This window comes from Syngnathoides biaculeatus, chromosome 4 (genome assembly GCF_019802595.1).
Source record: "Syngnathoides biaculeatus isolate LvHL_M chromosome 4, ASM1980259v1, whole genome shotgun sequence".
Lineage (NCBI taxonomy): Eukaryota > Metazoa > Chordata > Actinopteri > Syngnathiformes > Syngnathidae > Syngnathoides > Syngnathoides biaculeatus.
Window position 1 is genome coordinate 11,638,238 of NC_084643.1, and position 20,105 is coordinate 11,658,342.

General features: G+C 49.6%; 4 protein-coding genes across 8 annotated transcripts in view; 1 reads left to right on the plus strand and 3 right to left on the minus strand.

The window, feature by feature from the left end:
* Window positions 1-2,003, minus strand: part of LOC133498987 (serine/arginine repetitive matrix protein 4-like) — a 38,443-nt gene extending 36,440 nt beyond the window's left edge. For both annotated transcript variants that reach the window (XM_061816411.1, XM_061816410.1), the window contains exons 1-2: window positions 1,882-2,003; window positions 179-295 (exon numbers count right to left, since the gene is read on the minus strand). In XM_061816411.1, the coding sequence (XP_061672395.1) occupies window positions 179-295; window positions 1,882-1,985 (221 nt within the window). In that variant the 5' untranslated portion in view covers window positions 1,986-2,003. The remainder of the gene's footprint in view (window positions 1-178; window positions 296-1,881) is intronic.
* Window positions 2,004-2,143: 140 nt separating this feature from the next.
* suds3 (SDS3 homolog, SIN3A corepressor complex component) lies at window positions 2,144-10,333 on the minus strand. 2 transcript variants are annotated; one of them, XM_061816429.1, is made up of 12 exons: window positions 9,621-9,707; window positions 7,898-7,970; window positions 7,755-7,810; window positions 7,588-7,659; window positions 6,357-6,376; window positions 6,098-6,254; window positions 5,936-6,031; window positions 5,457-5,518; window positions 5,355-5,376; window positions 4,179-4,284; window positions 2,493-2,577; window positions 2,144-2,402 (listed from the first exon to the last, which is right to left on the minus strand). In XM_061816429.1, the coding sequence occupies exons 1-12, from the start codon at window positions 9,634-9,636 to the stop codon at window positions 2,304-2,306; spliced, it is 864 nt and encodes a 287-aa protein (XP_061672413.1). In that variant the 5' UTR covers window positions 9,637-9,707; the 3' UTR covers window positions 2,144-2,303. The 2 variants fall into 2 exon arrangements, with proteins under 2 accessions (XP_061672413.1, XP_061672412.1); XM_061816428.1 differs by lacking the exon at window positions 9,621-9,707 and adding an exon at window positions 10,193-10,333 and having other exon boundaries at window positions 2,145-2,402.
* A 1,341-nt stretch (window positions 10,334-11,674) lies between these two features.
* mfsd14bb (major facilitator superfamily domain containing 14Bb) lies at window positions 11,675-16,102 on the plus strand. 2 transcript variants are annotated; one of them, XM_061816405.1, is made up of 12 exons: window positions 11,675-11,810; window positions 12,804-12,896; window positions 12,969-13,031; window positions 13,213-13,340; window positions 14,059-14,173; window positions 14,232-14,450; window positions 14,529-14,642; window positions 14,715-14,786; window positions 14,858-14,970; window positions 15,052-15,149; window positions 15,235-15,377; window positions 15,582-16,102. In XM_061816405.1, the coding sequence occupies exons 1-12, from the start codon at window positions 11,754-11,756 to the stop codon at window positions 15,801-15,803; spliced, it is 1,437 nt and encodes a 478-aa protein (XP_061672389.1). In that variant the 5' UTR covers window positions 11,675-11,753; the 3' UTR covers window positions 15,804-16,102. The 2 variants fall into 2 exon arrangements, with proteins under 2 accessions (XP_061672389.1, XP_061672388.1); XM_061816404.1 differs by having other exon boundaries at window positions 14,059-14,450.
* Window positions 16,103-16,252: 150 nt separating this feature from the next.
* On the minus strand, window positions 16,253-19,815 carry lrrc2 (leucine rich repeat containing 2). Of its 2 annotated transcripts, none has more exons than XM_061816401.1 (9): window positions 19,135-19,815; window positions 18,923-19,029; window positions 18,676-18,755; window positions 18,181-18,337; window positions 17,982-18,118; window positions 17,460-17,605; window positions 17,236-17,388; window positions 17,027-17,154; window positions 16,253-16,462 (listed from the first exon to the last, which is right to left on the minus strand). In XM_061816401.1, the coding sequence occupies exons 1-9, from the start codon at window positions 19,776-19,778 to the stop codon at window positions 16,413-16,415; spliced, it is 1,602 nt and encodes a 533-aa protein (XP_061672385.1). In that variant the 5' UTR covers window positions 19,779-19,815; the 3' UTR covers window positions 16,253-16,412. The 2 variants fall into 2 exon arrangements, with proteins under 2 accessions (XP_061672385.1, XP_061672386.1); XM_061816402.1 differs by having other exon boundaries at window positions 19,200-19,475.
* Window positions 19,816-20,105: the final 290 nt, after the last annotated feature.

The window sequence follows — 20,105 nt, forward strand, 5'->3', positions numbered from 1 at the left end:
TTCACCCCTGTGGCTCTCCCCTCCCACCGCTTGAACCCTTCCACTCTCCCCTTTCCAAATCAACCTTTGACCCCCATTTTTGCACCCCCAACCTTTTCCTCCTGAGCCTCTGTTCACACCCCCGACCTTATTCGCCCCCCCCCCCCCCAAGTGCTTTTCAACACCCCCTTCCACTTACCTTCTTTTTTGCACCTGGTGCTCCCCACTCTCAAACGGATGAGCGAGCAGACTTTTGACGCGCTTTTCCGAGGGGACGTCGCCGTCTGCGATGGGACGACATCGAGGGGTTTGGCCGCTTCAAATAAATCAACACAAAATTTGTAAAAACAATGTGGAAAAAAAAAGACAGATGAAAGTGCTGCCGTTGCATCAAAAAAAAAAAGTGAAATCGTGGAAATGCCACTGAAATGAGTCAAATGAAGAAAAAATGCTATTCAACCGCATACTAGCTTAGCATTAGCTACGGTGCCCCATATTTGCTACGTGTACATTAGTATGAAATTTTGGGCCCAATCGATTTGGGCATTTTTCAGGCCGATGCCAATTCCGATGTTTGTCTAGCCCATCCATCCATTTTCTTAGTCGCTTATCCTCACAAGGGTCGCAGGGAGCTGTCAACGGGCAGGAGGCGGCCCACACCCTCAACTGGTTGCAAGCCAATCGCACGGCAAAGTTTGTCTAAATTAATTCCAATAACTTTCTCCCAAAGTTAGCCGAGATAGGCTCCAGCACTCGTGCGACCCTCGTGACGATAAACGGCATGGAAAATGAACGGATGGAGCGGATTCATTTCAAAGTATATAGAATGAAAACATCAGCTAATGCTTTGGTCTGTAAAAACGTGATTTACAGCCAGAACAACATTTGAATCTTTTGCAATAATTAGCATCTGTTGAAAAGTAAAAATGGGACAATTTGTACCCTGTACGTATTTATTTGGAGAGTGAACGTGAATTCGCCTCATGTTGGTGAAAAACAAAAGGGCCTATTTCTGACGATTTGAAAAGAGCCAATAATAATAATAATAATAATAATTGTCAAATGAAATAAATCCACTGGCTGATGAATGGGTCGGGCACCAAGAAAATGCCACAAAGGTCCAAATTACGAGAGACGGTCCGGGGTTGGGAAGCCTCGGGAAGGTGCATAAGCAAACGCACCCCAACGCAAAAAGCACCCCTAACACCCACACAAACCTGAACACACACATAGACACAAGATCCAAATACATACTTGCGTGCGTAGACACGTGTGAACACAGACCACCACCGCCACCACGACAAGGACGCGGTGCAGCGTGTTGCGTTGGCCACGTGGCGCCGGCGTGCCAAGTCTCAGTTTGGAGCGTGGGCAGATGAAAGCGCCGCCACGCAAACGCTGGGGGACGTCGGCGGGGGATTTGCGCCTTTCATTTCCCGCCGAAGCCGCGGGTGAGGTTTCGATGCGTCCCGCCAACGAGCGCCAAAGCCTTCCACGGCCAGACCGGAGAGCGGAAACACAAGACGACACGCCGGACCTGCTGGCCACAAAAACGGCTTGCCTCAAAGCAACCCCGGGAATTTCTTTCTTCCTTTCTGGTTTTTAACTGCAGATTTAGCAACGTGAGATTTGGTCGGGATGTCTATCCGGAGTAAAATCGCAGCACAAAACGCACGGGAGTCGGCCATCTTGGTCCAAAAGGCCTTTCCAGGTGTCCCGAGAGTTTAATCAGAAATTCAGACCCTCAATCCAATTTCAATCGGCAACGTCGAATTTGGCCCACGTCTATCAAAACCGGCGAGAAAAAACAAACAAACAAACAAAAAAAAGTCTTGTGGCCCATTTTGGTTTGAATCTGACATTTGATGGCACCGGAGAATTCGCAAAGACGGTTTCACTTACAAATATGGAACGTGGACGATGGAGGGAAGGGGGGCGGGGGGTGCGCCGCAGTCCTGACTTCCAGGAAGCCCGAAACGCCTGAAAAGATACAGGAAGTCAGCCATTTTGTTTTGCTTTGAAATCCTCTCCAGAAGAATCTTGATCGGGTCCGAAATGACGAAAGACAAACCCTTCAAATTCAGGGACAGCAAACGAGGCCTGTCGTCCAACAAAAAAAAGGAAATAACTTGATGACCAAAGAATGGCAAAAACTTGACTTGGCAGTTATTGGATTTATTTGGGAAAAAAAACTGATAAAACCAGACAAGACGGCTAAAACAAAAGTAAGAAGCGCGTGGCGTGGATACATGTACAAGTAGGAAAGGGGGCGGGGTTAATGTACAGGGGGGGGGGGGGGCATTTTTGTTTTTTGTTTTTTTTTTTCACGCCGCCGACCGCCGCCGGATGACAAAGGCTCCCCTCTGCAGCTGCCCCAAGTAGATCCTCATCTTGGTGCTGTCGCTCGTCTTCCTCACCCAAATCTACTCGACGACAAGCGCAAAAAGACGTTCGGTAAAAGCGAAGCGCGGCGACCGACCGAGCGGCGCAAAGGAGCCCCCCCCCCCGCCCACCTCGTTGGTGGCCACTGAGCTGATGACACAACTGATCTTGGTGTTGTCTTTGGACTCCAGATAGATGGCCTGGCTCTTGTGGTACCTAAGAACAAACAACAAACGGAAAACACACACACACACGGAGGCCTTTTAACGTCGTCGCCGCCGCCGCTTGGACATTTACAACCTTTGCAAACGTTCTGCTGACATTATCGGAGCACAAAAATTAGGAAAGCAAAATCGGACTTGTTAACAACTGTAGGCACGTTTTTCCTGCATAATACAAGGGATAGCCCCCCCCCCCCTTCCACAAAAAAAAAAAAAAAAAAAGAAAAATCCACAAATCGGTACATTGAATTCCACTGTACGGGATAGACTCCAAGCACTGCTGCAACCCTTGTGCGGATAAGCAGCTTAGAAAATGGACGGATGGCCAATATTTGTAAAACACAGCGTTACAAAATACACTCAAACTTTGATATTGCAAAAAAGAAGTTCACCAGTAGACAAGGATGTGGAAGATAATTGGCCAATCAGTGGTGCGCTATTATTGATCGATCGTCGCTTGGGCACATTTGTCACCATCTTCTTCACGCAAATCTTTTCCTCCTCGCCTCAAACTGCAGCAGAACGTTCCATCACGAAGACGACAAACACGAAATGTTGGGCTTAATTACTATTATTATTAATTTTACTATCATTTGATAAAAATATTTTTACTATCTTTGCAAAAGAAAATTTTTTTCTTTGTAATGAAGATAATAAACATTTAATCACTGCTGGTGTTTTTTTTTTTTTTTTTAAAGACAAAAAAGGTCCTTGGCTTTTAAATTGAAAGCATAAGAGCACAATGGCCTAACCTTTTTTTTTTTTTTTTTTTACTGTATTGTTGTCAATTAGATAAATGTGCTTATTAAAAATTGTGTTTTTTTTTTTCTTTGCGTCATCTGGGTCACGTGTTGATTTCGGGAATTGTTCTCTTTTTGGTGGGAAATCCGTTCGAGTGATTTGATTTTAAGAGTGACTGCCATCTAGGGGTCAACAAGAACAATCCGACGTCATCCACGTGGCCTGAAAATGAAAAGTGAAGAAAGCTAAAATACTCATTTTCGGACCTCATCACAAAACTGTTGTACCAGGAAGGGTTTGGTTTAGGAAGAAAATGAACAGATTCACATTTAAAAATCAAAACTAAAAACATTTACTGCTTCAACTTTTGCTTTTAAGGAAAGCATCACGGCAGACTAATCAAGGTGGCAGATACACGAAACAACAAAAGTTTGAACGGTGAATTGTTGTGCTTTTAAAACACAAATAATAATATTAAGGTACCTAAATTGGGAATTTGGGGAATAAATGGAGACCATATGATTACAGGTCACCATGTAACAATTAATCCATATGAATCGGACATTGATATTTATCTCTGGTTTCTGTGGTCCGCCATGAAAAGAGCGTTTGCCTTTGGAACCGTTCGCTTGTGCCCCGCTCACCAATTCGGCACTTTTTAGTGGACTTTGAATATTAATGTTATTAAGTATGTTGGGACGGGGGGGGGGGCGCAATTCGGAGAACCAGGGCGGGACCCGAGAAATCACAGATTCCCCGAGTCCCGGACCGGGACGCAGACATTTTCATTGGACAATTTGGATCCGGCATACGGCGGTCCCGACAAAGCCCGAACTCGGAGGACGACGCACCCACCATCGTTTGTCGTAGTAGAGCCTCCCCTCCTCGATGCGGGCCTCGAAGCGCTGCGCCGGGTACTCCGTGGGCGCCGAGGGCACGTGCTCAGGGGACGACGGCGACACTGCCAAAGGCGGGAGAACGGATACGGCGGTGCAAAAAAAAAAAAAAAAGAGAGAAAAAAAAAAAAGTATTCAGTCAGCCAGCGTATGATGAGCGCAACCTCCCCAGCTTCCTTCAGATGATGTCTATCCAGTTTGCCACCTGCTGGCATTTTGGGGTCGGCGAACTTTAAGTCTGGGACCTTGATTTGGACCAGGAGGTCATGACTTCCCTCAGAGGTCCGTTATGACCGCATATAATTATACACACACACACATCACAGAATCCTATAAATACGGGTTCTTCCAATTGTTTTTCAAGGGAATTGGCAGCAAAAATTTATTGTATTTTTTCCATTTTAATACAAGTGAAGTCAAGTTGTTACTTTGATATTTTCACAAAAAACATGATGTCTACTGGGTGATTCAGGAAGAAGTAGTATTTTGGCACCAACTTGTTGCCCCCTGGTGCCAAGGAACTATGTTGAAGAGAGGGTAGGAGTTTCATTTAGTAAAGCCAGAGCACTGACTAATATAAAAGTAGGTTTTTGAAAGCCTCTTGGTGCCAAGGAACTACGGTGGCCTGAGAGGAGGAGCATCATTTAGTCAGGCCATGACCCTGTCTAATGTATACATCATTCTTTGGCTCCATCTCGTGCTATCTTGAACTGTGTTGAGGAGCTTCAGTTAGACAATGAAAGTGCTTTGCCGCCTACCTGCGGCATTTCACTGCCAGGGAACTTTGCTGGATTTGAGGTGATAAAAGTAGTGTTTTGCTACCATCTTTGTGTCAAAGAACTATGTTGAGATGGGGAGAGGAGCTTTATTTAGTCACGACCTAGCCCTTTCTAATACAAACTTGTTACAAGGAACTGCTGTAAGTTGAAGTGAGGGGAGAAGATTAATTTAGTCATCCTGTACCTGTCTAAAAAAATAGGAAAGTAGTCCTGATAGCCAATTGGGTCAGTAGCTTGGGGCGTTATAAAGGTTTAAACTCCGAATTCATAAAACATTTTAAAACAATTCTGAAAACACCCCCCCCCCCCCCAGAGCACCCCTCTCCAAGGTAGTCGTCGTGGGAATCGCGTCGTACCTGCTCGTTTCGGCGACTTGAGCTGCAAACACAAGAAGACGCGTTTAGCCAAAGACAGAACGGCTTCTGCACAAAGTTCCGAAGCCGTTTTAAAACGTTGACCTTATTTAACGTTCGGAGATCTTCCATGATTTGGTCGTCTGTGAGCAGATAATTGAGTTGCGGTGTGGAGAGTTAAGGTCAACTGAACAAATGAATGCCCAACCGTCAACGACTTTGCATATCCGTAAAGACGTTGAATAAATACATGTCCATATGATGGCAACCAGTTCACGGTGTCTTTTAATTTACACACTATATGGACTATATCATCATCATCATCATCTTCTTTTCCTTTCGGCTTGTCCCGTTAGGGGGCGCCACAGTTGCGTCATCTTTTTCCATCTCAGCCTATCTCGTGCATCTTCTTCTGTCCTCATGTCCTCCCTATATGGACTATATCTAATATTTCAAAATAAAAATAAATACTGCAAGTCATTTAAAACTCACTTTACAAAATCAATTTGACAAGTGACAGCCGGTGCACGTTGCAGTTGCGCAACTCCACCACACGGGGCAGCGCGCGCACGACAAAAGGATATCGGGCGCCGGCTTTCGTCGCTTGTCCGGAATCGGCACGGGGTCGTTCGGTCTTCTCCTCAGCTTCCGGGTCATGATGGGCTTGACCTCCATGGAGTCTGATGAAAAGAAAGCTTTTGAAAATCTGACAAACGAGATTGTGGGGAAAATCCCGTGAGGCTTACCGCCCGTGAGTTCCATGGTTAACTTCTCGCTCTCGATCATCTTCTTCTTCTCCTCCAGCTCGGCGATGAGGTTCTCCTTCAGCTCCACCTTCTTGTCGTCAAACTCCTTCACCGCCGCCTTCTTCTCTTTGATGTAGTTCCTCTCCACCTGCTCTGTCTGAACGGGACGCGTTCGAGGCGAGGCCGAGTGCAAAGTTGAAAAAAATGAATAAAAGAAAGTCATTTGTGATGTTTGGCGGTTGCCGAGCCGACAACTCACCTCCAGCTGGAGAAAGAGATCTGCCGAAGGAAAAAGACGTCGCCATCAGTGTATTATTATTATTGGTGGTAGGAGTAGTAGCAGTACGTCATACTTTGTATGAGTCGTATAGCCATATATTACGAGAACAAAGTTGTGTAGTTGGGGGGGGGGGGGCCTAAATTTGATCGACATTTTGGACGAATAAACTTGACTGCTCAGGGAGGAAAGAAGTATATTTTACACATAAAGATACGTACAGTATAACTTTCGAGTACGTGTACAGTATGTGGCGATCCGATTAAGTGATCACACAATGGATTTTCAGACGATGAGATTGGGTTAAAAATAAGAAAAGGAAGAATTTTAGTCGTTTTAATGGATTGTCCGGGCTACAAGGCGCTACTTTTTTTCCTGACACCGTGAACCTTGCGGCTAAAATATTGTTGTTGGTGGTTTTTTTTTTTTGTTTTTTCCTAGTGGCTGTAAGCGTAAACGTACAACAAAAGCTCGTTCAAACGTAATGGTTGCAACGTGAGCGTTCGCTCTAATCCACCAGTGTCGGGGCACCCGCAGACGCTTTCCGCGTGTACCGTGAAAGCCTGAAAGAAGAAGCAGAATTTCCAGAGACTGGACTGCTACACGAGGGCGACAGCACAACTTCAGCGGTACCTCGAGACGCAAATGACATTGAGAGCGACAGACGGACTGAAATGCTGTGACGGAGACGTTCTGACGCTCTTCAACTGACGACGACTTTGGCGGTTTCACGAGGAACAAAAAACGACGACTTTTCTGCCATTTTACTGCAGTGTTAGTCACTGTTTGGAAACAAATTATGTAAATAGACATTTACAAAGTCTTTCTGTGTGAATATCTAATTTCACAATGTACCCTTACTCGCAGTACATACCTACGGCGTGCGGTGTATTGTATGGGTATAGTATAGTACTGGGTGGTTTCTTTTTTTGTATCTTTAAGAAAATAAGTCAAACTTTTATAAACAGTTCAAAAGCTACCAGAATACATTGCATATTTTGAAACTTTGAATTGGTAAATTCATTAAGTTTGAGAGTAATTTGGGAACATTAAACTTGCATCTTTTTAAGATTAAAAGTTGTAATTTTAAAAGGAATAAAGTTGTTCATTTTTTACTTCAGATGACAATCTTTTGAGAGCAAGTTTTTTTTTTTTTTTTTTTTTTTAAATGGCTGCATATATGAGCGGCTAGTCGGCCACCCTCATTCCTCACCTGCGTTACGCAGCCTTTCTTTGTATTGCTGATCTAACTTCTTCATCCTCTTCTGGTACTCCTGCAGCGTGCCTGCAAGAACATCGGAAGAAAAACAAAAACAACTTGCTTGGTGGGCCACTTTGATTAGCATTTAGCATCTCGCATGGCTGGAAGCCCAAAGGCACCTTCTTGCAACTGCTGCAGTTGTCTTTTCAGGGAGGCCAGCTTGTCCTGGTACATTCTGGAAAGGACGCGCACACACAGTAGGCAACATGGTCCAGCAGGCCCAACACAAACACCTTGACAGTAGTTCAAGCTCAAGACGTACTGCTCTTTGATTTCCACATAGTCGTCGTCTTCGTCGTGCTTGGCGAGGTCCGTTTCGCTGGCGTCTTCCGTGTCTGCAATGACAACGGCGGGAGAAGAAAAAAAAAACATTCAACTTGTAACGAGCACCAGCGGTTTCGTTTACTTTCGGGAACACTTCACGCGGTGGCCCCAATACGACGCGCTGATTAAAAAAAATAACTGCTCCGATACGACGCCGCCGATCAACTTCACCAGCAAGACATCAACCTTCCCGGCAGGTGGCAGGAAAGCGATAATATCTTCAAGTAAACGTTGAGCACAAAACTTTAATCCAATTGGAAATGATGCTCTGCAAAACCACTGTTGATTTGCGGCAGGGGGTCGTCCGGCAAACGACTTTCTCCGGCCTGCCTCCCGCCCGCCCGGTCGAACCGCGCCATGCGCCGTTAATGTGGTTGTTGTTACATCTTCCCAAAGTGTTTTAGGGATCAAGGGGACAACGTTTTCCCCCCCTCTGAAAATCAGTTACGAGACTTAACAGAAACCTCGCATCCTGGCCTGGCCTCGTGACAAACTCGAAACTCCAGGTCCGACTAGGTAGTCGCGACCGGTTGTGTGGCGCCATCTCCAAAGCCACGTGGGACGACGCTATCAGCTAGCCCAAGTGCAAGGTTTCTCAGTCCCCTGAAAGACGCCCATCGTCCAAGTCACGTTGCGGAAGGCACAAAAGCACGTCAGGCTCACAAGTGGCATTAGCACTTAGCCACAGGCCAGCAAACCGAAGCGTCGAGCGATCAGTTGATTTGTGAAACGGTGAAAGTCGTACTGTTCTGTGAGATGACGCGCATTTGAAAGTAGCGAGAATGTTGACAGTGTACGAGGCGCCATCACGTTTGCAAGCCACGGTCTCGTCATTATCCCAGACGGCCTGCTTTCTTTCTTTTGTGTGATTGACCGATTTCAAAATAGTCCACTTCAGTTGTATTTTCCGACATCTGCTGCACTGTCATATGAAAATTGTTTTGCTTCATTCGCTTAGCGTGAAAACCTCGACTATGACGAGGGATGTGTCCAGCTTCTTTAGTTTTCAGCGCAGATGCTTTCGACATTTTTTGAAAATATTTTCAAAAACCCAGTGAAACTGGAGATTGGTCAACACAAACAAAATAATTCAATCCCCGTCTGTGTGACCAGACTTTGGTGGAATTTAGAAACCTCAAATGTGACAAGCCAAAACTCCTGCCAGTGATAGTGAGCTGCAGATACTGACGGCTTTGTGGTGCAGGACGACAAGTGAGCGAGCGCCATCAACTCGCCAAATTTCTGCCCTCTGTCGTGTCCCACAGCGAGGCTCGTGCGTGGCACTCGAACCCCCACAGGAGGCGGCGAACCCTCGTCCGGGGACTCGGCTCAATTTTAAACAGGGAGGGACAAGCTGGCTAACGCCGCACGAACAGGATTAAAACGAGAGGTCAGCCAGCTATCAAAGTTATCCGTGGTTTATTCTTCTTCTCCTCTTTCGAATGATGCCAACCGGTGTCAGTCAGCCTAGCGAAGTGAACCCGCGGACCTGACACAGCAGCTTTTCCGTTGTCTTGAACAAGGTAGCGCAAAAACCAGTGAGTGCTAGCTCAAGTTAGCTCGGTCAGCTGTTTTGAGGACAGCGGAGGCGGTCGGGGGGGCAGACAATCGCGATTTAAAAGCGACCCAAGAAACCCCATTGTGAAGTTCCGAAAGCAAACCTGGCATGGCTGTCATCGTCCCGTCTCTTTTTTCGCCTCTGTGTAATGTCGTCGCCTCTCATTGGAGCGAATGTTTATTTAAAAAAAAAAAAAAAAAAAAAAAACCTGGGGGGGGGGGGGGGCGCTGCGCTCTTACTGGCCGGTCGTTTTCACCGCTTGCCTTTGCGCTACTAAATGATTGAGCTATCGTTTAAAAGTCATTTGCCATGCGCGGGTCTTTTAAATGTAGCAATAAATTAAGATCATTTTGGAAGACGTGCGAACGCGTTGTTACGTCACGGAGCAACGTTCGCCACTTTAGCCTACACAACATAAGACTGAGCAGCTGCGCCTTAAACATTTTTCTACCTCACTTTTTTTTTTATTTAATTCGAAAGTAAATTTGTACTTAATTGTTAGCACTGGCGTGCTCCTTCGCGATATTAATCAAGCTCCTCGAAGACACTCCCAAACACACAACAAGGAGGACCGTGAGATTAGACACACCGGTTGAGCCAAATATTGAAAGTAAGTCATCCGAGCGAGGCCAGGCTGAGTTGTTGTTGTTTTTCTCGTGCTTTGTCTTTGTTTACCTTCTTCCGAATCTCTCCCTCTGAAGCTGCGCTCGTCGTCGTCGTCCACGCTGTCGAGCTCCTCTTCGTCGTTGTAGTAATCCACCGCGGACGACAGCAAAGCGGCGGTGGAAGCCATGGAAAACCGGGAAATTCACACACACGCCTCGTGTCCCAATGTAAACAAATAAAAATTGGGAAAAACAGACCCCAAAAAAGAAACTATCCCTTTTTTGGTCTTGTTGTTGTTGTTTTTTTTGTGTAGCTCCATTCGGCGCCTACAAAACGGAAGGACCCTCGCGCGGAAAGATGACTACAACGGTGCCTGTTTGTAAATCGGGGACTTTAAGGGCTAAAGTGGGACAATATGTGTTATCTTCAGCATTCATTTTGGATTTTGTTTTGATAAGGTCATATTCTTTCAAGTACTTGTCATTAATCGACGTGGGGTCACGTTGGCGAGCACACATTTAAGTGGGCTTATCTTCGCTCGCTTTTGACACATGGGCTAGATTCGTTCTATTGCTCGTCAACACAAAAGTCATCATCAAATAACGGGGCTATGATTCCAAATAGATGATTAGACTCCACCTCGTATTTAGCTCGCTTCTGTAAACGTTAACGCATAGTCAGAGTAGTAATGGGCTCAGGGGAGACCCCGTCTGTCTCCTGCCAACCCCCCTCCGACCGATGGTTGCTATGGTTACTCGACTATAATTATATTATCCGTGCGTTATCTGAGCCGTTTATCCTCACGAGGGTCGGGGGAGAGTTGGAGCCCATCCCGTCTATCGTCGGGCAGGAGGCGGGGTACGCCCTGAACTGGTCGCCGGCCAGTCGCAGGGCGCACGGGGACAGACAACGGTCGCTCTTACGATCATACCGACGGGGCAATTGAGAGTCTCCAAGCATCCAACCGAGCATGCCATGTTTTGGGGATGTGGGAGGAAACCCACGCAGGCACGGGGAGAACGTTCAAACTTTTTCTCCGGTTTCCTACTCCTGCTTTTGGGCCCCAAAATCCTCTTAAAGTCTCCTCGGATCTATGCGCTCTTTCCAACGAGTCAAAGTATTATTATTATTACTACAGTACAGTATTTAAAAAAAAAAAAAAAAAACCCATTTTCAACACAGTCTTACTAGGCGAGGCTTGTTCTGGCAGCGTTGTCGCGTAACCTGACAACTTCTTCAACTCGCTGACCCTGAGTCAGAAGCATCGGGCTTGTTTGGGAGAAGGAGACCATTATGGACAATCACGAAGCTGATCTGAGAACAGCCATTTGGCGGCCGCTTTTCGAAAGTGCGTTCGTTTTGCCTCTCGTGATGCCGCCACGAGATGACATCTGGCGGAAGGAAGAGCAAAACTCCAAAGCTCTCTCGCGTTCGGGAAAGTTCATTGCGACTGGTACCGGCTCGGCCCGCATTAAGACTCAACCCGTGACGAGTCCCGTGGGCCGAGTGGCACCCCACTTCCGGGACGTCCGAATGAGAGAAAAACGCCGTTTGGCAAGTGAACGCGAGCGGCAGCAAACTCGGGACAAGGTTGGAACTTGGGGCGGACGGCCATGCTCGAACATGTGAGATGATCGCGGGGAGGCCCGAGGCCGCCGACGTCGACATCATGCTGGTCCGGAGCTCGGTGAGCCCTTATAGCTTAGCGTCGGCGTCGGCGGCGGCGGTGGGCGCCAGCAACAATGGCGGCTAATAACGCAGGTGACGGCGAAAGACGAGCGAGCGGACGTTTGCGCTTGATTCGTCCCAAAGTCGGCCTTTAGTTTCTTTTCTGTTTTTCGTGAGACGACGCCACGTCAAGTTAACCGACGAGCGTCTTTGACAACATTTTGGGTACATTAACTGTCAACAAACGAGCGGCTCAAATCACTTCCTGCTTTTTCCAAACGTCGACGCTGACGTCATTGCCGGTTGTTCGACAGGAGAAGCGAATCGCTAACTTGAAGTCGTCACGCAGTCGAACAACTCCAAATATTCACTGGCGCTTTGAGATGCGAGCGGTTCCGGCCATACCACAAAGCACGTACATCTCAAATCATCTGTCTCCGGTGGAGTTATTGGAAAGGCCATTAATCCGTTGCAGCCTCCCTCCAAAAGTATTGGTCACGGTTATTGTATCGGCAATAACAATCTGATTTTCAGGTATCATGTATGAGTGCAGAGTGACATACTAGCCATTGATAATTAAGGTGAAAAACGTTCATGACAATAAAAGGTGATAATTCTTTAAAAATAAACAAAAAATGACATCCACGCCAGTAGTGTGCGCTGCACTGCTGTGGTGGAAAAAAATCATCTATTTTCTGAGTCACTTATCCACACGAGGGTCACATGGAGTGCTGGAGCCAATCCCAGCTATCAACGGGCAGGAGGCGGGGTACACCCCGGACTGGTCGCCAGCCTAGGGCGGGGCACATGGAGACACACAACAGTCGCACTCACAATCACACCGATGGAGCGTCCAATTGACGCGTGTTTTTGAGGGGTAGAGGAAAAGTGGAGTGCCTGAAGAAAAGCCACGCAGGCACGGGAGAGAACATGGGGGGGGGGGCCGGGATTTGGACCCCGGTCCTTTGCTCTTAGACGAACGGGAAGTGACCGGAAATTGTTTTTATGGCAGCACGCGCGAGGCCGAGCCAGGGTGACGCACGCCGTCGTCGTCATCTTCCTGGAGTTCTTCGCCTGGGGGCTGCTGACCACGCCCACGCTGACGGTGAGAGGCTCGCCCGCTGCCGGGCTAAGCGCAAATGCTAACCGGGCGAGGCGCCGGTTGTCCTTCTTCCAGGTGCTCCACGAAACGTTTCCGCAACATACGTTCTTGATGAACGGACTCGTGCAAGGCGTCAAGGTGAGCGCTCGGGTGCCGCGCTGGCGTCGGTGTGTATGTCTTTGTGTGGTCAGGCGTGCATGAATGTCTGTTGTATGCGTGGCAGTTTGTGCGCGCGCGTCCTTTGTCGTCATGACCCACTTCCTGTTCAGCGTCAATTCTCCTCTTGTTACGAAGGCATTTGTCCATTGGTGTGTCTCAGGGCTTCCTGTCGTTCCTGTCGGCGCCCGTGATCGGCGCCCTGTCCGACATCTGGGGCAGGAAGTGCTTCCTCCTGATGACGGTCTTCTTCACGTGCGCGCCCATCCCCTTCATGAGGATCAGCCCCTGGTGAGCGCGCCCGCCGGCGACGCTTTGCGTGACATCACACTCGGCTGAGTCTCACGTGAGGCGCGAGCAGGAGAACAAAAGTCTGCTTGGAACGTTGCGCTCAAAGGAACAAAAAAATGCTTGAATGAGTCCGCCGCTTTCATTCATTTCATGTGCATACGTCTCAGCGTGTGACGTCGCGCGCATGATTCTTCATCTTTCTCACATTCACGTCCAAACATGGCGTTAACATCTCATCGGGCACGTACTGAAGATATCCAAATGGGGGGGGGGGGGGGGGGGGGAATTGTCATGCTCTGACGCAACCGAGGTTGGAAAGTCAAGGAAATGTCCGGAAACGCTTACGAGAACACTGGAAATGCGGTTAATCAGAAGCGCTTAGAATGGCAGATTCCCATTGAACAGGAATTTGAATGCGACTGCTTCATTGTGAACACACACACACACTGCCACTTAGAAGGGGGGTGTGCACACTTGTGCAACATCCTTTCAATTCCGTTTGGTGAAAAATGTTGGGGATTGCTTTTTCCTGCTCTCATTGTTTTCTATCACGTGTCGACTTTTCCGCAAGCAGGAGGCAGATGCGCGTGTCGTGGCGCAAATGCGCACGTTGCTCACCCGCATAAGCCTGTCATCCACGTAACGCACGTCATCCGGCACACGGCGAGGCGTGTAGCTGTCGCGCGTCACGTGACGCGTTTTCCCGGCGCGCCCCCAGGTGGTACTTTGCCCTGATCTCGGTGTCGGGAATGTTCGCCGTGACGTTCTCGGTGGTCTTCGCGTACGTGGCCGACGTCACGGACCAGCGTCAGAGGAGCACGGCGTACGGCTCGGTAAGCGCACGCCGCTTCGTCCCCGCTCGCTCCGCCCGCCTCACGCGCGCGTCCTCAGGTGTCGGCGACGTTCGCCGCCAGCCTGGTGACGAGCCCCGCCATCGGGGCGTACCTGTCGGCGCGCTACGGGGACAGCCTGGTGGTGCTGGTCGCCACGGTGATCTCGGTGGCCGACATCGCCTTCGTCTTCTTCGTGGTGCCCGAGTCTCTGCCCGACAAAATGCGGCTGACCAGCTGGGGCTTCCCGCTCTCGTGGGAACAGGCGGACCCCTTTGCCGTGAGTCGGGGTGGGGGGGTCCCCCCGGGAACGATTGGCACACAGCTCCCGTCGTCGTCGTTGTTGTCGTTTGCGCAGTCGCTGCGCCGCGTGGGCACAGACTCCACCGTCATGCTGATCTGCGTCACCGTCTTCCTGTCGTACCTGCCCGAGGCCGGCCAGTACTCCAGCTTCTTCCTCTACCTCAGACAGGTAACGTCACGCACGCGACCCAACGACAGCAATTCGCATCCGCGCACAAAAACCACTTTTGTTGCGCTTCAGGTGGTCGACTTTTCTCCCGCCGCCATCGCCGCCTTCATCGCCATGGTGGGCATCCTGTCCATCATTGCGCAGGTGTGAGTTGGTGCGCTTGTTTGTGCGTTTGTGTATGTACCCGCGTGACAACCCCCCATCCCCCACCCCAGACGCTTGTTCTGAGCGTGCTGATGCGGACGTTGGGCAACAAGAAGACGGTCCTGCTGGGTCTCACCTTCCAGCTCCTGCAGCTGGCCTGGTACGCCTTCGGTTCCGAGCCCTGGTGAGTCGGCTGCCCGGCGGGAAGTTGGTGCGCGTCCCCGCGACGTCGCCACGGTGATCGTGCCGCTCTCCTCTCTTCCAGGATGATGTGGGCGGCGGGCACGGTGGCGGCCATGTCGTCCATCACCTTCCCGGCGGTCTCGGCGTTGGTTTCCCGCAGCGCCGCCCCGGACCAGCAAGGTCTCCGAGACGGGGCGGGTCTGGGTGTGGTGTGTGCATGTGAACGTGTGGGGGGGGGAAAAAACCCCTTTGTGCGCGCACGCAGGTGTGGTCCAGGGCATGATCACGGGCATCCGGGGCCTTTGCAACGGCTTGGGCCCCGCCCTGTACGGCTTCATCTTCTTCCTCTTCAACGTGGAGCTCAGCGACATTCCGTCTTCACAAGCGCCCGACACGCAACATGTTCAGGTACACGCGCGTAGTCACAAAAGATACACACAACCGTGTCCGACAAGTGTCGATCTCTGCGAAATTTGAAGCTAGGGCGGTGAAAGGAGTCGTTCATCGGGTAGATTGTGTTGACACGGCAACACAAAGAGTCCGAAATGCACGCCCCCGAGCTTGTACCTCGGCCAATCAATGCGATGAATTTTTTTTTTTGCGTGTCGGCAGAAGTCGAGCGTTCCCGGGCCGCCGTTCCTGTTCGGCGCCTGCGCCGTGGTCTTCGCGCTCGTCGTCGCCGCCTTCATCGCCGAGCGGCCGCCGGCCGCCGTCGTCGCGACGTGCTCGGACAGGAAGCCCGGCGGCGCGGGCCCGCCGGCCGCCGCCCCGCCGACCACGCCCGCCAGCGACGCCGACGACATCGAGCCGCTCCTACAGGACAGCAGCATGTGATTGGCCGAGGGGCCGCCCGATCACAACAAAACGTGCCAATTTTATTATTTTTTTTACATATCCAAGAGGTCCAAGCGTCATGGTTACCGTAGCGAGCAGCATTTCTTGTTTCCTTGGAAACGCCACATGACCGTTGAGCTTTCATTTGACGGAACCCGCCGGAGCAATTCCGTTGACGCGCTTCCGCCTTTTCCGACGTCAACAAAATGGCTTTGACGACTTACTGACGCGCAGTCCACAATTTCAGTGTTTATTTGAGTGAAAACAAAAAAGAAAATCTTCTTTTTTCCCTCTTTGAAGATTTTGTCGACTGAATTTCATTTTTTTGGCCAAGGTGGAGTTTTTCAGCAGAAAACTTGGAAATCACATTTTGGAATGATTTTTTTTTTTTTTTTTTGTCTTCAGAAAACAAAACAACTCAAAACATCATTTGAGCTTTTCAAAACAAAAGATGAGGAATTGCTGAAGAAGAGATTCACACTTAAATATCAATTAAAAACTGCATTGTGAGCAAGAATGTTTTGGATCTTCATAATGAAAAAAAAAAGGACCAATCCGATTTGAGTTTTTTCTTTTTTTTTGGGGGGGGGGGGGCTCCTGGGGACGGGGTCAGAGCAGGCAGGAAATGCTTACTTTGGTGGTGGAGTAGGGCACTTCCTCTGTAGGGGGGAACAACAAATATTTCATTTCCTTATTTTATTTTGGAGTGTCACAGAGTTGACTGAATTTTATTTTGAAGTCTTGTTAGGTTGACTTGAAGTGTGAAGTAATCGACTTCTTTAGAAAGGTGACGTTTTAGTCTCGAATGTACAGTTGAGTTTTATTTTGAATGAGTTTTCTTTGGTGTGACGGTCTGCATGCGTAGTCTGAAACGTCGCCGTCCGTGCTTCAACATGTTGCCGAGCGAGTTCGTGCGCGCTACGGACGTCTCAAAGCATATTTTAAAAACTCTAAACCGTCTTGAAACCCCAACACTCACGTATGCTGCCATCTGTCGGCGGTATTTAGAATTTCTGATTAACGGTGATGGATGGGCCGTGCCCGCGTGAGGATAAGCGGTACGGGAAAAGGACGGCTGTTAGCGTGTTTTGCCAGGGAGGTAACCCTTCAAAATAAAAGTCAACTTCCTGACACTGCGAAATAAAGCTCAATATAATGAAAATGTCACTTTTTAAAAGGCAACACCAGACTTCGCGTAGTTGACTTCCTGTGCGACCTCTGACCTCTGTCCTCGAGCGTGCCGACGTAGGCGTCCATGAATTCTTTCTCCCTGCTGTCCTTCGTCTCCTCTTCGACTTCCTCTTCCTGCCTTCCCCGCCCGCCGGCCGCGCTGGCGTACATGCGGATGAACCTAAACACGCACATGCGTGCGCGCGTCATTTCCTGTGGGGGTGGCGTGCGCGCGATTGTACATGCAAAAGGTGCGTCGTACTTGATGTTGGGGTTGCTGCAAAGTTGCGTGGGCACGCACACGAGACGATCTCCGCTGACGACGACCATCTGGAGCGTGGCGATGTTGGTGAGGCATTCAGGAAGGTACGAAAGGAGATTGTCGTGCACGAGCAGCGTCGCCAGCGAATCCAGCCTGTCGCGGGCGCGCACACTTCGGAGTAAAAGACGCACACTTTGCGGAGCGAACGGACCGAGACGGCCGACCTGTCCGTGTCCTGCGGGAGATCTCGGAGTCGGTTGCGGCTGAGGTCGAGGAAGCGCAGGCCGCTCATCCTCAGAGCGCACACGGGGATGGACGCGAAGCCGTTCTCGGCGATGTCCAAGTGAGCCAGACGCTTCAGAGAGCTCAGCTGCAAACGGGCGCGGTCGCGTCACGCAAACGCGGGCTAAGACACGTCTTAACGCAAACGAAGCCTTGAAAAGTGTGGCAACCGCTGTCAACGTTTGTTAACAGCTGCTAGCACGTTCCCGCTCACACGAGCCAGGACCTTACGGCATGCTGACACTCTGATTTCTGCCAAGTCGCGCCAACTCGGTGGTTGAGATTACATTGTTCTGCGACCCCTCCCCTCACGTGAAACTTTCTCGGACGCCACAGGCACACGTTAGCAAATGCTAGCATACGCCAAAAGGTGACAACACGTCGCGTACTCACATGCCAACAAATGTTCCCAGATGCAAACACACGGCAGCACATCCCAACGAGACAACGTAAACGTTTGGGACCTCAAAAGGCAGCTCGCAGAGGTTGCGATTTGCGGCAAGTTCCAAGCGTTCCAGGTGGCCGCACGTCCCGAGTTGGGCGGGGACGGCCGACAGACGGTTGTAGCTGACGTTGAGCTCGCGCAACTCCAGCAGCTTTCCTGGGAAAGAATCGGATTTGAGACCGGCGGGAAGCGCCCGGACGAGACGAGGACGCCCTCACCGATGTCGGGGGGCAGCTCCTCCAGTTTGTTCTTGGACAGGTGCAGCACCCTCACGAGACCGAAGGAAGCCAAGTAGTCTGGAAGCTTCCGGATCCTCGTGGCGGTCACGTGCCACTCCAGCAGGAATGTCTTCCACTGAAGATCACGTGGGAAATCCTGAAAACAACAACAAGGTTTGTTGTCTTTCGCACCGACTTCCTCCGATGGACAATCATGCAAAAAAATACTTGGACTCGGAAGCCTTTTCCAGATGCCTGGTTTTATTTTGAAGTGGAATGAAAATGCGTTTCATTTTCAAGTGTGAAGTTTTTGTGGGGTTTCGTTGTTATTATGTTGACTTTTCTCCTGAAATGTTATCAGGCTGACTCTTAATTTGAAGTCTCAGCTTTCCATGTACTGGAGAGTTGTTGAAATGTAAAGAGGAAGTTTGAAGGAGTTTGAACGCTTCTTTCTGTTTAGCGAAGCAACTCAGCTCAGCTCGGGTGTTTGCTCACCTTCCACTGCTCACCGGACAGACGGAACGACAAGGCGTCGACGTCGCCGTCCAAAACTTTCCCTTCCGGACCTTCTCCAACTAAAACGCAGCCAAAAGATGTTTTTGTTTGGTAACGTGTGGAGGGCACTAGCGCAGTGCGTCTCAAACATCGAACACCAAGTTACACCCACAAAAAAACAAAACACAAAAATACTTGTGCGATATGTGCGGACCGTATCAGTTTGCGTGTGTTGATGTCATTTCACCTGAGCGCGTGTTGCGTGTCGATGCGTTCAGGGAGCCGTCGGGCACGTCGCGTTGTCGCGTGTCGAGCGTCTCGCCGCGCAGCCGATATTGCCACTCTTGTTCGATCCTGCGGGCGCGCGAGCGCAAATTGACCTTTGACCCGTGCGGCCATTTGCAAACATAAAACAATATGTACGTGCGAACGTTTCAACTTTCTCCGGTTTGGTCTCACCAGACCGTCAACTCATCACCGATTGGTAATCGATGATTAATGACGACGGTTGTGCGGCGTGTGACCTGGAGAGGGCGCTCCTGTCCTTCCGCTCCTGTTCTTTCTTCTGACGTTGACGATGTTTCCTGACCCGAGATTCCCAAACGCTCAGCATCGACGCCACGTCGACACGGCCGCCGCCGCCGCCGCTGAACTTCATCCCTGCAACTTGACAGGAACAGGAACGGGAAAAAGTAGGAGGAGGAGGAGAAAAAAAGGAACGCAAAGAAGAGGTAGAAGAAGGAAGTGAGCAGGCAAAAGGGGGAAGGAGGAAGAAAGAAAGAAGACGGCAGAAAAGCAGGGGAAAGAAAAAGGGAGGATGGATTGGAAGAAGGACCAGCAGGGAAGAAAAGGAAGAAGCTACAAGATGGGGAACACCAAGAATAGAGAAAGAGGAAGAAAAGAGAGATTGTGAGCAGGCGGGAGGAGGAAAAAGGAAAATAGAGGAGTATGAAGGCTTTGGAGAAGAGGAATAACAGGAAGAGAGAGAGCAGCAGCAGGAAAAAGAGGAGGGGGAAAAAAAAGAAAGGAGCAGGAAAAACAGGAAGACGCACAAAGAAGAAGAAGGAAAAACAAAGACACGCACGGGGGTGGAACTGTGGCATTGAGCGACACACACACACACACACAAAAAACCCAAAAGCAAAGATGATCAGCAAATTTTTACCTCCAAAGTTTCTGCTGCTCTTCAAGCTGCGCAATCGCCTGCCTGCGCCTGCGCCTGCGCCGCCGTTGCTGTTCTATTTCTAGCTGCACCGTTGGTCACATGACACTTGCACATAGTTGGCCGACAACGCGCAACAAAAAACACGTCACAGTGCACAAAAATAACACGACTCTTTGTCAATCGCAGATGTTGAGGTCCGATGGCAGCTTTCTCGCTTTCTGTTCACACACACGCTGAAACGTACACAAACAAAAACTTGCTGTTG